Genomic DNA, 15,281 nt, shown 5'->3' on the forward strand with positions numbered 1-15,281 from the left:
TGTAGTTAACCATTTCTTTCACACAAGTTAGAAATCATTGCATCAGAAGAAAATTACATGTATTTTAGTCAACTAATGTAATACTAAAATTAAAACAAATTGGATGACCAAATTGTGATTAAAATTTAAAAAAGACTGAATTAAAATGTCAAAATTAACACTGGAAGGCATAAGGGGGGACTAGCAAGGTGTACTAACAAGGTGTACCCAATAAACAGGCCAGTGAGTGTAGATTGTTAGGAAACATGGTCTCTTGATAAACAGATATTATCTCTACTTTTACTAATATTTACAGGTAAGTATATCAACTTTTTGCATAATCTGGGCTCCTTCAGTTGTCCATATTTTATCACTGCTCATTTTTGGCATAGCCTTGGTATTTCCCTTTTTTTCATTTACTATTTGCAGTAAACTACTGCCTTTTTAGTTTAAAGACGTCCTACATGTTTAGAGTATTAATTCCATTCATGACTGTTTTAAGCCTTGGATTTCAGTAAGAGGTTTTCAGTCGATTCAGAAATTCCAGTCGTCTTCTTCACATACCTTACAACCTCTTTTCAAAACTGAAAAACACTTGTCCTTGCTTCAGGGTCAACCTCTCTGCAACCTTTCATATAATTGTCCATTTTCTAATAAATCCTGTAACCAGATGAGTTGCTAGAATTATCTAATACATTTTAACTCTGATAGCAGATTTGAAACTGCAGAGACTGAAATGAAACCTGGAACTCTGATCCTACCTGAAGAGATGAAACACATAATTCAATTCAATCCAATTCAAAAATACTTTATTTATCCCAGAGAGAAATTGATTGCTGTAGTAGCTCAGAATAATAATAATAATCAAGTAATCAAAGAGTTATTGTGTATTACAATGGCTGTTGGCAGGACGGATCTCCAGTAGCGGTCAGTGTTGCAGCGAAACTGAAGAAGCCTCTGACTGAAGACACTCTTCCGTTGTCGGACAGTCTTGTGAAGAGAATACTCAGGGTTGTCCATAATTTTCTTGATTCTCTGGAGAATCCTTCTTTGCATCATCTCCTCCAGCGGCTCCGATACTCTGGCTGAGTCCTTGAAAGGGCTTGGAGTTCCTCCATCTTGTTGGCCAGTGATCTCACATAGCCCATTATGATCGATGGAAAAGATGGTTTGAATTTCCTCTTTCTCTGTCTCCGTTTTGCTCCCACTCTGCATCCACGCTTTTTACGTTTTAGCTCATTTGGGATTTGTGGCTTCAGTTGAGGTATTATTTCAGCCTTTACAATGTTAATCAGCTGCTCCCGATTGTAAACAACTTGTTGCCATGGTTACACATCATAACGAATCCTCAAAAAGTGAAAAAAGCTAAAAAAAAATAGCAGTAAAAATCCTCCAAGCTTCACAGCACCAGAAACAGAAAAGTAAAGTGTCTAAAAAATACCGTTCTTGAGAAACTAGAAGAAAAAATGCCCAAGAAAAGGCTAAATTTACATATAATCAACAGAGCTACTCCAACATGCAGCCGCCCAGAGCAGCGCAGTTCCGGGGAAGAGCAATGTTATGAGCTGAGTAGGGCTGGGGGTAAACGATTATTTTTAAAACGATTATTCTGATGATTATTTTATCGAATAGTCGACTATTCTAATGACTATTTAGATGATTAATCTAGCGATTATTTTTCTATTGCACAATTAATAAAAACCAAAAAATCTCAAATAAATTCCTCCAAAAAATTGATAAATTGTTACTGTAAGAGAATAAACACTACAGGCCTTCCATTTTGTATAACACTGCTTTTATTGTGTTGTGGTTGGTTATGTTCTGGTGACATGTAGAACTTAGGAGTGCAGGCTGCTGCCTGAGAGGTGGTTGGAGACGGAGTGTCTCCATGCTGCTTTGTTTTGGTCACTTATGTGCGTGAGGCGAGTGGTGTTATGACTCTTCCTGGGGAGTTTGGCTCGTGTGCAAAAAGGAAGGGCCAATAACGTGGGATTTAAAAGTTAAAATGATGATCAGGTTTATTTACAAAAAAAAAAAAAAAAAAAAAAAAAAAAAAAAAAACCCTAAATCTTTCCATCCACAGGTTGGGAATAATAAAACTAATTCTGCCTGTGGGAAATTAAAACAAAAGTACAAATAACTAGGGACGTCCCACTGGGCAAAGATCACAGGGTTCTGGACCAAAATAAGGATCTCCAAAAGTCCAAACTCTAAACTGGGTGGTTAAACCAAACTCAAGGTGATATTTTAAACTAAACCGAAAACCCACAACACTCTAATTGTAATAAAAGGGAGATCTGCACCACAAAAACGATGAACTCTAAACCAAAACGATACAGCTTATCCAAATGCAAGAAGCTGTTAGCGAAAATGCTAACAGTAGCTTTACCAACGTTAAGTTCAAGTTACCAAGTTTAAATAAACCAAAAACACCCAGCAGCAAACAGAGCAGCACGGAGGAGAGACTGCTACCACCAAAACAGCTCTCCTAATGTCTGAAAGAAGCTCCTTTATGAAGGGAGAAACGCTCCCGGTGATTTTCGACATCTGCGATAGAGACGAAGCAGCGCATCTGACCCCGGAAGTTGTTGTCTGTTGCCGGGAGACGAAGGCGGGCAAAGCAGGAAAGGAATCTAGTAGCGGACGGACGTTGTTCCGGGTCTTCGGTATTTGGTGGAGATGTTAGTGAAGGTGGAGAAGAGGGCGAACTAGAGGAAAAACAGGCAGATTCCTCCTCCATTTACAAACTCCTGGGGATGCAACAAGTGGGCGTGGTGCGTCGACTACCGGATCTGATGTCGACAAATTTTTAGAATCGAGCCGTCGACGTCATCGATACGTCGCCACAGCTCTAGAGCTGAGAGGGGTTTGTGAGTTGTATTACAGCTCACACCGTTCTTCTGCTTCTATCCAATTCAATAGGATCTCTTATATTAACTTATGCAAACAACTTACACACAGATGGAGTCATTGGTCACCACAGGTCCAATTGTCCATTTGCTTGTTAACACAAGTAGCTAATCAGCCAATCACATGGCAGCAACTCAAAGCATTTAAGCACCTAGATGTGAAGAAGAGGACTTGGTAAAGTACAGACTGAGCAACGGAATAGAGAGGGAGGAGGATTGAAATGACATTAAACTCAAATGGTTATCTGTGCCAGACAGGCTGATCCACGTATGAAAGAAACTGCTGATCGACTGCCCCCCCAAATCATCTCCAGGGCTTATAGAGAATGGTTTAAAGAGAAAATATCCAGTATGCACCAGTTGTGTTGATAAATGCCTTATTGATTTCAAATGGAGCATTAAGATGATCAGGTCAGAATTTGGTATGTTACCTGAAAGCATCGATCTATTCTGCCTTGTATCAATGCTTTAGGGTTATGCTAAAGCTGGTGGTGTAATGATATGGGGACATGCTCTGACATGGTTTGGGGAATGTGTTTAACCCAAGACATGCAGAGTTACACACTCACAGATCTTATGGTAAAAAAAAGAATCTTTATTTTAAAACGGGAACTGAAGGTGCACTGGAAAAGCCCATTGGAGATTGAGAACAGGAGCACAGCATCTGAGGAGGGGAGAGCAGATACAGGCGAGTCCAGGAAGGTAAGTCTAAACTTGGTGGGTGCAGAGTATAGACTTACTGGGAGTAGGGGAGCGTAGGAATGAGGGAGGGTGGGTTGGGCGCCGGGACAAATCCAAGTGGGGTGTCCAGGAGAGGGAGTGAGAGGAGAGCAGGAGAGCGGGTCGGCCGGGAGGAATGGAGAACGGTGAGAGCTGCATCCGGAAATCCTAAGGAGCACAGGTGAGTAATCCTGAGAAGTCGCAGAAAACCAAAAACTTTCCAAAACCTGGTAACGGGTAAGCACAGGGAAAAAATCCATAGGTTCACAAAAAATCCTAGAAACACTAGAGCACAAAATCCAAGAGTCGCAAGAGGACAGGAAACTACCAAGCTGTAGTAATCATCAGGCGTCGAGGAGTGTTCTCCATCCTCCGTTTGTAGTCAGACCAGCTGACTGCAAATCAGCTGCAGCTGGAGCCTCCCTTTCCTGAAACACACAACTCAAAGATGGGAAAATGAGAGTAGTATTCACTCCGGCACACGACAGTACCCCCCCCCCCCCCCAAACAAACACCTCCTGGCATCCTAGCAGACGGCCTCATAGTCCCGGATCAGGGACGGATCCTCGATGAAGGAGCGGGCGACCCAGGAACGCTCCTCCTGACCGTACCCCTCCCAGTCAACCAGGTACTGGTTACCAAGTATCCCGGCCACGGGGTCGAGAATCCAGAATCCTGCAAACTGTGTAAACCAAACCCCCCTTGTAGAACCGCGCAGGTGGCGGAGGAGCCGGCGTTGGGCAGAGGGGGCCTGAAACCACAGGCTTAAATAAGGACACGTGAAATACAGGGTGAACCTTATGGGAGCGTGGGAGCTCCAACCGAACTGTGGAGGGAATAGGAACATCCAGTATCTTGAACTGCCCTATGAACCTGGGAGACAGCTTACGGGAAGTTGCCTTTAGCGGGATGTCCTTGGATGAGAGCCAGACCTCCTGACCAGGGGCGTAATCTGGAGCTGGGCACCGCTGGCGATCCGCCAGCTGTTTGTTCCTATCGGCTGTTCTGTCCAGAGCCGCCCGGGTGGAGGCCCAAGCATGTTTGGTCCCCCGGAGGAACTGCGTAACTGTGGAGGGAGCCTAGGGCTGCTGTGGAAACAGGGATGGTTGATACCCTAAGGAGGCTTAGAAGGGAGACTGACCTGTTGAAGTTGAGATGTGGCAGTTATGGGCATATTTGACCCAGGTGAGGTGGGAACTCCAGGAGGATGGGTGAGCGGAGGAGATGCAGCGCAGCATCACCCCAAGCTCCTGGTTCATGCGCTCACATTGTCCATTAGTCTGTGGGTGGTGACCAGACGTGAGGGCGACTCTGGCTCCCAGAGCCTCGGCGGACTCCTTCCATACTCTAGAGATGAACTTGGGTCCCCGATTAGAGAGAATCTCCTCAGGGATACCGTGCAGCCAGAACACATGCTCAATGAGCAGTTTTGCTGCAACTGTGGAAAAAGGGAGAGATTTTAACGGTTTGAGGTGGCAGGCTTTAGAAAACCGGTCCACATTGGTGAGTATCGTATTGAAACCATGGGAACCCGCAGATGAAATCCAAAGCTACGTGAGACCAGGGGTGAGAAGGAGTCGGAAGAGGATTTAATAATCCCGCCGAAGACCGATGCTCTCAGAGTTTCTGCTGCTCTAAACATTAGAATAATTATTTCTTTTTCTATTCCTCACTTCTGATTATCTTCAATGGTGTCTGTTTGTTGCAACCACCAGGTACAAAAACAAACCTGTTTTTATTTGACTATTTTTCTGTCCTTTCTGTTTAGTATCTTCCTGCGTCTCCTCTCAATCCTAAAGAAAAACTGCTACCTGGTTTCATATATATTCACCTTATGAGTTACCTTTTAACTGCAGTTCTAAAAGATCTACTGACCGCAAAAACACCGGAGTGAGCGCTGCGCGCCGGCCGCACCGATAGGTTGCGTCACCGGAGGACAAAACAGGTGATGCGCTCCGCTCCACAGCAGTGAGATGCATCAGGCACAAATAAAAAACAGAAAACATAAAAGGAAATGAGCCGACATGAACGATCGCATGTTAAATTAGTTTTTGAGGTGGTAGCACCTAATTTGATAATGTTACTGTGGCCGTGCCCAGGACGCAGATGTCTGGAGTGCGTCAACCATCAGAGCTTTGCATGTGCAAGCTGGTTAAGGTTAGGATGGGGGTGAGAGGAAGTGTGGAGGTTCCTCCAGCCATTTCTCAGTGTTCGTATTATTAAAATAGTTTTTTTCCACACGATGGTTTATTATTTCATTTTGTTGCAATATTGTAAGATGTTTACAAACGGGTGCAAACATTTAGTAATTTATCGTATAGTTTATTTGATCATTAATTATTTTCATTTGTATTCTGCTGAGATTGGATGAACTGGCAGAGAGGACACTCCCAGTGTAACTCCAGGCAGGAAGTGGAACATTCCATCTGGCTCCTGGAAGCAGGGGACTTGATCATGAAGAAACCAGAAACCAGAAGTTCTGAAGCTCTAATTGAGTTTACCAGATTTTGTTAGGAGGTACTAGTTAAACTTTTTGTGGTAGTTATACTTTGACTTAGACAAACAGTAAATAAACCTAGGAAACTTAGTGTTTCCCGTCTCTCCCCTCCTTGTTGTCTGTAGGCTAGCCTTTGTGTATAAATTTCCCTTTGTGTCTCAGCTTTTGGCCAGTCTTGTTTGTTACTTTTAGTTAAGGTTATTTCCGTGGCCATTTTTTCCTTTGGGCCCATTTTGTTTTGATTTTGGTTAATCATTTATGGAAATAAATTGAGAAGATATTCTTTTTATACCATTGTCCTGTAGTTTTACTGCTCGGTCCCGGACAGGAAGGTTAAATCGCAAGAGGGTAAAGCTCACAATTTGGTTAAATGTCCATTTTACCACGGGTGTCAGTACCGACACTCTGGCACAGCGCGTCACCTCCCGACGCGCAGGGGCTCGTCACCTGCTCTCTTTTCCGAGGACTGCATCTTGTTGGTCATTATCACGTGACATCGACTAGTCGATGAAAGGCATAAAAAGTTACTACAGACCAGTGAAGTCGACTAGTTGAACAACCCCTAAACACTACATGGAAGTGAATTCCACTCAACAGTCCCTCTATACAAATGTGAGAACCTCATTCTTATGCACCATACACAGTTCAAAATGAATAACTAAAAACTTTATACAGACATACAGAGTAATGCATCTTGATTTTATAAATGTAGTTTTTGCAACTAAAATACTGGTAACCTTACAACCTCAGCACACCAAAAATTGTGGGGACCCTCTGCAACCTTTTTGGGACCCCCTAAGGGGGTCATGGACCCCAGGTTGGGAACTACTGATTTACAGAACGCTGACTTGTTTTTTAGATTGTATGCTTAGTAACAAAATTGTATGTTCATTTCAAGAAAGGTAAAAAAAAAAAAAAAAGTGATTTCTTCCACATGGTAGAATTGTAAAAGGCTTAGAATATCCCTGCAGAGGCCTACCTCAGATTTTGTCTGTGACTTAGACCAAACATCAAAGTTGAAGAAATGTTTGCACTTCTGACAAAATCATGAAATTTTGTAATTAATATGAAGAAGGATTAAAGTAACATTTGCCTGAGTTGACAGATTGCAAACTACACAGAGCTTTGATTCTCGGGAAACTACATTTACATTAATACATCATTCCCTTAGAAAAATAAATCACCTTCAATGCAAACATAGCTAATCTTGATATGTGTTGCTTTGGTCTCCACAGGTTTCTGATTGTTCTTGCCTGTCTGATCCTCAGTGTCCTCTCCACCATTGAGGAGTACCAGTCTCTGGCTCACACAACACTCTTCTGGGTGGTGAGTACCTACCCTCGTTAGAAACAGCAGTAGAGGCAACACCTAACCTTTAGATGTTTATGTCCATCCTTTTTTGTAGTCCTTCTAACTTTTTAATGTGTGCTTAAACATAACTAAATAATAATACAATAAATAAATAAACATATGTGGAAGTTTCAATAAAAAATTGTTTGTTATTATTGCACCCAGAATATAAAATCCAATAAAGAGATGAAAGTATAACAGAGCAAAAATGCTTACTAAATTGTATTTTATTCCACAAAAATACTTTGTTTTCAGCCCTTATTCCTTGAGTTATAAGAACTGTAAAAAATGCAATATAAGTGAGATACTGAATCTCAAATCAGATCATATGTTTTATTGCTTTGATAACATTGTGAGAAATTCCTGCAGCCTTTAATGCTAGAGATCTCTGTTCCTAATCTTTTTTTTTTTTTTTTGGCTCCTGTCATCGTCTCAGCAAATTTTATTGGTGTGTTTTTCCTGACACACGCAAAGATGCTTTAATTTGATTTCCACAGTTTTGACTTAGGGGTTCATCCTTCCAAACCAGTTGCATAAGGATAATGAATCATCCAAAAGTAAATTTGGAATATAGTTCTATTATTTTGAATAAATTCAGTTAAATAGGTGCTCAAAAAACAGACTGAAGGTGAATGCGTGATTGTCATTTAAAGATGTGGAACACTCATTTAATCAATACATTTGCAGCGGTCTTTAGAATGAATGCCTTTGGGGGGAAACAAAGCTCAGGTGCACCATTTTTAGGAACTAGAAGATTGCCACATGAGGAGAGTTTCACACGACAGGATTTGGAGTCTCATTTCCTCATAAGCAGACTTTGTTTGCTTTGCAATGTTGATGTTTTATCTCCACAAATAACACAAGCCTGGAGGAGTTCTGTTGTATGGTGGAGTTGCTAATGCTAATGGTTAGCTTCCATTAGCCATTCTCTGCTGTTTCCTGGATGCTAAGACAACAGCTTTCCCTGTCATGAGTTAAGACAGTGGCCTCACCAGCCAGAGGTGTTAGGAGTTAGAGAAAGTGTGGCTGTTTTCTGCCTTGCTGTTATTGCTCTGAGTAACTCATTAAAGAAAGTAAAACACAATGACTGATGCATTATTCACTTTACACACACATTTCACTATAATATCAAGTTGTTGGTAATTGAAAAAGTAGTTTGAGGTATTTTAGAGCTTCTAATACTTCTAATACTAATATTTTTGCTTCTAATTCACCAATTCACCATTAGCATTGTTAGCTCAACATTAGCCTCTAGCCTTCTTCACCTGAGAGAGTAAACCTTCTTAGGGGTACAAGAAATAACTTATGGGTTATTCTTGAAACAACTAGGGAGATTTGGGGATATTTCGCATGTCTATGTTGAATTACGGATGCCGACGCTGCAGTGTTAGATCAGCGCATATCTTACAAACTCACAGAGAAACTCACAATGAGTATGTCCCTCTTTAGTTTTTTGAAAGGAGAAAAACTGCCAAACAAGAGTCGTCGTCGTCGTCGTCTTCCTCCGCTTATCCGGGTCCGGGTCGCGGGGGCAGCATCCCAATTAGGGAGCTCCAGGCCGTCCTCTCCCCGGCCTTGTCCACCAGCTCCTCCGGCAGGACCCCAAGGCGTTCCCGGACCAGATTGGAGATGTAACCTCTCCAACGTGTCCTAGGTCGACCTGGGGGCCTTCTGCCGGCAGGACATGCCCGAAACACCTCCCCGGGGAGGCGTCCAGGAGGCATCCTGACCAGATGCCCAAACCACCTCAACTGGCTCCTTTCGATCCGGAGGAGCAGCGGTTCTACTCCGAGTCCCTCCCGAATGTCCGAGCTCCTCACCCTATCTCTAAGGCTGAGCCCGGCCACCCTACGGAGGAAACTCATTTCGGCCGCTTGTATCCGCGATCTCGTTCTTTCGGTCATTACCCAAAGCTCATGACCATAGGTGAGGATTGGGACGTAGATCGACCGGTAAATCGAGAGCCTGGCTTTCTGGCTCAGCTCCCTCTTCCCCACGACAGATTGGCTCAGCGTCCGCATCACTGCAGACGCCGAACCAATCCGCCTGTCGATCTCCCGATCCCTCCTACCCTCACTCGTGAACAAGACCCCAAGACCCCTTGGTCTGCCACCCGATTCGCATTGCACCGGACCCTTCATGTTCCTCCTGCGGGTGGTGGGTCCACAGTTGGACGAGCCCATGTATCCGGTTCGGGCTGGGCCCGGCCGGGCCCCATGGGCGAAAGCCCGGCCACCAGGCGCTCGCTCACGGGCCCCAACCCCAGGCCTGGCTCCAGGGTGGGACCCCGGTAACCCTCCGGGCCGGGTACTCTGACTCTTTGTTTTAACCGCCATGAAAGATCCTTCGAACCGTTCTTTGTCTCACCCTTCACCTAAGACCAATTTGTCATGGGAGACCCTACCAGGGGCACTAAGTGCCCCAGACAACATAGCTCCTAGGATCATTAGGGCACTCAAACTCCTCCACCACGATAAGGTGACGGTTCAAGGAGCAGCCAAACAAGAGTAAAACATGAATATTTTAATTTTTTTTAAGTCAGTCCTGGACTGAGTCCTGGGTTGGTTGGGCGGGCATTCTCCTTTTGCACCCTCTGTCCCTATCCCCAGGCCAGTAGAACCATTTTTTAATTGTATTTATAATTTCTGCCTCCGTAGATGCCACACAGACCGGATTCCTTCTAACTGCAGCTGAAAATAAAGGCATACACATGGAGAAAGACTTTAAAGAGGACGACACAACAGTCCATGCAAATGAGACCTGTGGTGGGCTAAGTAACTGGCTAGTTAAAAGTCAGTTTTGCATTAGTTAATGGATGCAGCTCGTCATATGGGGTTGAAAGTGACAGCCAAAGTTACAACATTAAATCATCATAGTCACTTAGTACTTACACTGCCACAGTTTACTTTACCAAACACAAACCAGCAGTTCTTTCCTGACACTAAAACCAAACAAGAATTTCACGTCATATTGCGGGCAAAGTGGCAATAGCTGTCTTGAAGCCAGCGATAGCGTAGCGTTATAATTTCGAGGCTTGTGACATTCACAGGCGCACTGCGTGACATTTCGCAAACAAGTTGTTAGGACTATAGGCATTTTGACTTTGAAAAGAAATGTGATTGTCATGGGTGCCTAATAATTTTATCCTAAACTATAATTTTATCAGCTGTGTGATAGAACAGTCGTGTTACTATTGTGATTAAACTTACCAATTACAACGCCTTTTAGGTGGAGCCTCTCAAAGGCCACCTTCCCATTTTGCCCTCGCCAAGTAATTCCCTTGGCGAGGGCATTAGTCATGGCTCCTTTGAGGACCTGCCACACAGTGTCCTTTAATGTGGACCCCCCACCCCCACCCCCTGCAAGGCCGAGTGTTGAACCCTAAAATTAGAAAAATTGATCTTCATTACCGATATTGGTTTGCTGGGTTCCTTATATAGGAAAGATTATTTCTGATTGGCTTAATGAACTGACCTGAATTGGAATGTTTATTATGTGAAGTGCCTTGACATGACTCTTGTCGTGATTTGGTGCTATATAAGTAAAATTGAATTGAATTAATTTTTCAAACAAATATTATACAAACTTAAAGAAAAGCCTGGATAGCCATTGTGCTCCACTATTTATTTGGCGTTTCGTGGTTGCCTGATGAAGGACAGAGACCTGAAACGTGGGGGGCACAAATAATTGGGTGGAGCTTGTTAGCTGCACAAGCAGTCCTTTAACTCCTTTGGCATGTCTACCACTTTAAGATATTGAACTACACATACATTGGATGTGCATGCCAAAATGCATTGTCCAAAACTTTGTTGTAAAGAACAGAAAACAGCTCACCAATTCATGGGCCAATGTTGGACTGATTCCAAGCTCCCTCTCCAGGGCCATCCGGGCCTGAACATCTGCCAAGGGGAGTGGTGCCTGGTCTCCACACTTCCCCCTGTGGTCAGGCCCTGAAGAGCAGCAACAGCAACAAAAAGGTCCTGCACCATTTTGGTGAGGCCGCGTTGCTGCTGCAGGATTATTTCCTGTTTCACCAGGACTTCATGCAGGAGAGCTGAAAAGCATTTCAGACACAAAGAAACAACATAATTTAAGCTTTTTTTGCATTTACCCGCGTGTGTGTGTGTGTGTGTGTGTGTGTGTGTGTGTGTGTGTGTGTGTGTGTGTGTGTGTGTGTGTGTGTGTGTGTGTGTGTGTGTGTATTTAACTTTATAAACCATCTTATATTAGTATGTATGCGTGGATCATGTATGTTCGTATACTGCAACTGGCATGTGATGACTGGGTGAGTGTAAACCATAAAAACCTTACATATTGTGTCGTCCCTCTGCTGCCACTGCCCTGGAGAGGAGTTAGGGCAAACTCTAGGCAACTGGAGAGCCGATTCCTCCCTCATCATCCCACCAGATGATGAGGGAGTTGGAACTGGAACCCCCTGGGTTCCCTGGTGACCCTGCAGGTCAGTGGCCTGCAGCAATAATGTCCCCAGGGTCATGACATGCTGGAAGAGTGTGTAGAAGAGGGAGAGGAAGAAGAACAACAGTTTACAAAATGCAATTATTGACCTCAACAGTGACGTAATGGCTCCAGAAGCATTTTTCTCCGTGTAACTGCCTCATTAACCTTTGTAAATTTCCTAACGTATCACATTTGAAACACCACGCTTACATGATCAGCTACACTCAAACCCATTTGCTATACATATGTTACTGTGGTATTTGTTGAGATTTCCATTACCTGGTAATTGGTCAGGTCAGGCAGAGGTACAGGTTATTGGGGAGGTTGAACCTTCTTCTCACCGGGGGGATGGCTGGGGGTGGGGGAAGCCCTCTTCCAGGGGTCTGGGCTTCATCCTCTGATGAGGCTGTCAGACGTGCTGGAGCGCGAAGCGGAGGTATGGATCCAAACACGGGTGAAGAAGGCAGGCAGACAAACAGACAGACAGACAGGAACGGTTAAAGGCTTTAATGATAACACACGCTGACACAGAAACAATGATCCAACACGAGAACTGAAGGGGTTTAAATACAAGAGGGTTGGGAGCTTGGGTGATTGGAAAACGAGAGGCAGGTGGGAGCAATTAACAGAGACAAGACTAAACCATAAGGGGAGACAGGACAGGGTGTGACAGAGGCCCGGTCCTGGACATATACTTGGCCTTCGGAAATGAACACACAACACAAAATTTTTTCGGAATTAAACATATTGGTAGAGCTGGATTCTGACTATCTGTAAGGTCCCCTCCTCGCAGCTCGGTGCATCTCTGATCGCCACGGCACCTGTCTGCTGCACGGGCTGCCAGCTTGTGGAGCTCTTGGAAGGAAACCGATGTTTTCCACCCAGTTCTCCCCAGCTCTGATCGCAGCAGCACTTGTCTGCTGCGCGGCTGCTGGCTTGTGGAGCTCCCAGGAGACCTCTGTGTTCCACCCAGTTTTACCCAACGGTCAGCCCGGCGTATCTGTGACTCAGAAGCTCCGGTGTTATACACAGTTAACTCTGGTTGTAGCTAGGTTGCTACCTCCATTAACTTAGCTCCCACCTCCGCGTTAGCTTTGGGTTAGCATGTAGCTACATCGCTTCAGTTTGATGAGTGTCATCATTTGATCCGGCCTTACAGCCCCACCCTCAGAAGAAGAAGAAGAAGAAGAAGAAGAAGAAGAAGAAGAAGAAGAAGAAGAAGAAGAAAGATCTTCTCTATAGCGCCTCTGAAGATAAAAATCACGAGACGCTTCACAAAAACAAAAAATGTAAAAATATAAACAAGAATTTAGAAAATAATTAAAAATATATTTAAAATGAGCAAAAAATAGACAATTGTGATTAAAAATGTAAAGAAAGAGAGAGAGTGAATAGGAAAGAGGGAAATCAGTGGATCCTGTGGAAGGTGGAATAGGTGGGGAGAGCAGAACAAGGAGAGGGTGATGAAGGTCACATAAAAGCCAGCTTGAACAGGTGAGTTTTCAGCTGCTTTTTAAAGGAGACCACTGAGTCCACTGATCTCAGGCTCAGGGGGAGAGAGTTCCAGAGTCTGGGGGCCACAGAAGCAAATGATCTGTCACCTTTGGTCTTTAGCCTGGTGCGCTGCACAACCAGTAGGCTTTGATCACTGGACCTCAGGGACCTGCTGGGGGGGTAGGGACTAAGAAGATCACCCATGTAAGATGGTGCTTGTCCATGTAAGGCCCTATAGACCAGAACCAGGATCTTGAAATTAACCCTGAAGTTGACTTGCAGCCAATGATGCTGGAGGAGAGGTGGGATGATGTGGGTGTGTTTGGAGGACTTGGTCAGAAGCTGAGCACAGGCATTCTGAACCACCTGTAGACGGTTCAGGGAGGTTCTGCTCAGACACGTGAAAAGAGAGTTACAGTAGTCTAAGCGTGAGGAGATGAAGGTGTGGAGAACTGTCTCAAGTTCAGAGCGGGACAGAATGGGACTCAGCTTAGCAATGTTCCTGAGATGGAAGAAGGAAGAGCGAACAAGAGCACTGACATGAGAGCTGGGTCAAAGGTCACACCAAGATTCCTGACGGAAGGTTTTGAGTGAGAAGCAATCTGACCAGGAGAGCCTTTGACTTTGGGAACCAGCTTGTCTGGGGCACAGATGAGGATCTTAGTCTTATCTTCATTCAGCTGAAGAAAGCTCCCAGCCACGCAGGTGTCTCTTTCTGTTCCGACGCTGCTACATGCAATATTTTTTATTTGTTAAGCCTTCAATTTATTTTTACTCAGTAACGGAAATTATTTAAAATGTAGCGAATTATAATTTTTTTTAAACTTATTCAAGTAAAAGTAAAAGTACAGATTTTAAAAACGACTTAAAAAGTATAAATTTATAAAAAAAAAAGCTACTCAATTACAGTAACGTGAGTAAATGTAATTGGTTACTTTCCACCCCTGTATTTCACCTTTAAATATTATTTTCATGACTGAATGCGTAAACATTTGCTTCTAAAACCAGTTCAGGGCCAGTTTTCATCAAACCACACACTTGTTTACAACAAACAATTTTAGTATGTCCCGGTGGGCCCAACGGAGCGAAGGCACCTCCTCTAGAATCAATAGGAAATGGGATCAACTTAACCCCGAGCCGCTGAGCACGGGAGCTGTTGGGTGAAGGGTGAGTTACTCTAACTCAAATAAAAGAAACCCCCCCAAGAAAGGATGAAAGGACCCAAGGATTTTCTGTGTGAAGGACTGAAGAGCGCCACATTGTGACAAGTTCACCTTGGACTGAGAATAGTCATGGTGTTTCAGGAGCTTCCAGGTCAGAAACACATGTTGTTGTCATAAGGAAACAGCTCCATATGTTTGTGTGGGTGTCATTAAAAGAAGGTAGAAAAATGTAGATTTTAACAGAATTGTCTTGGTAAAATTATTTCCCCCACCTTTACTTCACCCTCTGGAGATGTTTAATCTTCTTATTCTTCTTTTATATACAGATAATGAATAATTAACATTTGCAACCGAACCTCTTAGAATCTCTGACGCTCATCTGTTTCATTCTCTGCTCCAAAGGGAGTGTTTAGTGTTTGGTGCTTTCTAGCTTAGAGATTTGCTCTGACCCTGCCACTCGTTTTATTCTCTCCCCCTCTTACTGAAGAAGCATTCCCCTTTTGTCTTCTTTCTTTCTTCCTGCACATTCAAGGTTAACAGAAACCACTCTGTTATTTACTTGGAGATGCAGCTCTGACTGGCAATGTTTGTAGTAGTATGTTTGGTGAGATGCCTGGCAGTTTGCCCAAGACAATCCCTGCTTTCCAAAGGTTTTTCACATTTTGAACACAGAGGACGATCAAGTATTGCTGCATGTTGTTTGATTCTGAG

At 43.8% G+C, this 15,281-nt stretch overlaps 1 protein-coding gene across 5 annotated transcripts in view; it reads left to right on the forward strand.

Annotated features, from left to right (window-relative positions):
• Positions 1 to 15,281, forward strand: part of kcnq1.1 (potassium voltage-gated channel, KQT-like subfamily, member 1.1) — a 102,101-nt gene that overhangs the window by 17,122 nt on the left and 69,698 nt on the right. For all 5 annotated transcript variants that reach the window (XM_070554506.1, XM_070554505.1, XM_070554508.1 and 2 more), the window contains exon 3: positions 7,341 to 7,431. In XM_070554506.1, coding sequence (XP_070410607.1) covers positions 7,341 to 7,431 — 91 coding nt within the window. The remainder of the gene's footprint in view (positions 1 to 7,340; positions 7,432 to 15,281) is intronic.

Source organism: Nothobranchius furzeri, chromosome 9 (genome assembly GCF_043380555.1).
Source record: "Nothobranchius furzeri strain GRZ-AD chromosome 9, NfurGRZ-RIMD1, whole genome shotgun sequence".
In the NCBI taxonomy this organism is placed as follows: domain Eukaryota; kingdom Metazoa; phylum Chordata; class Actinopteri; order Cyprinodontiformes; family Nothobranchiidae; genus Nothobranchius; species Nothobranchius furzeri.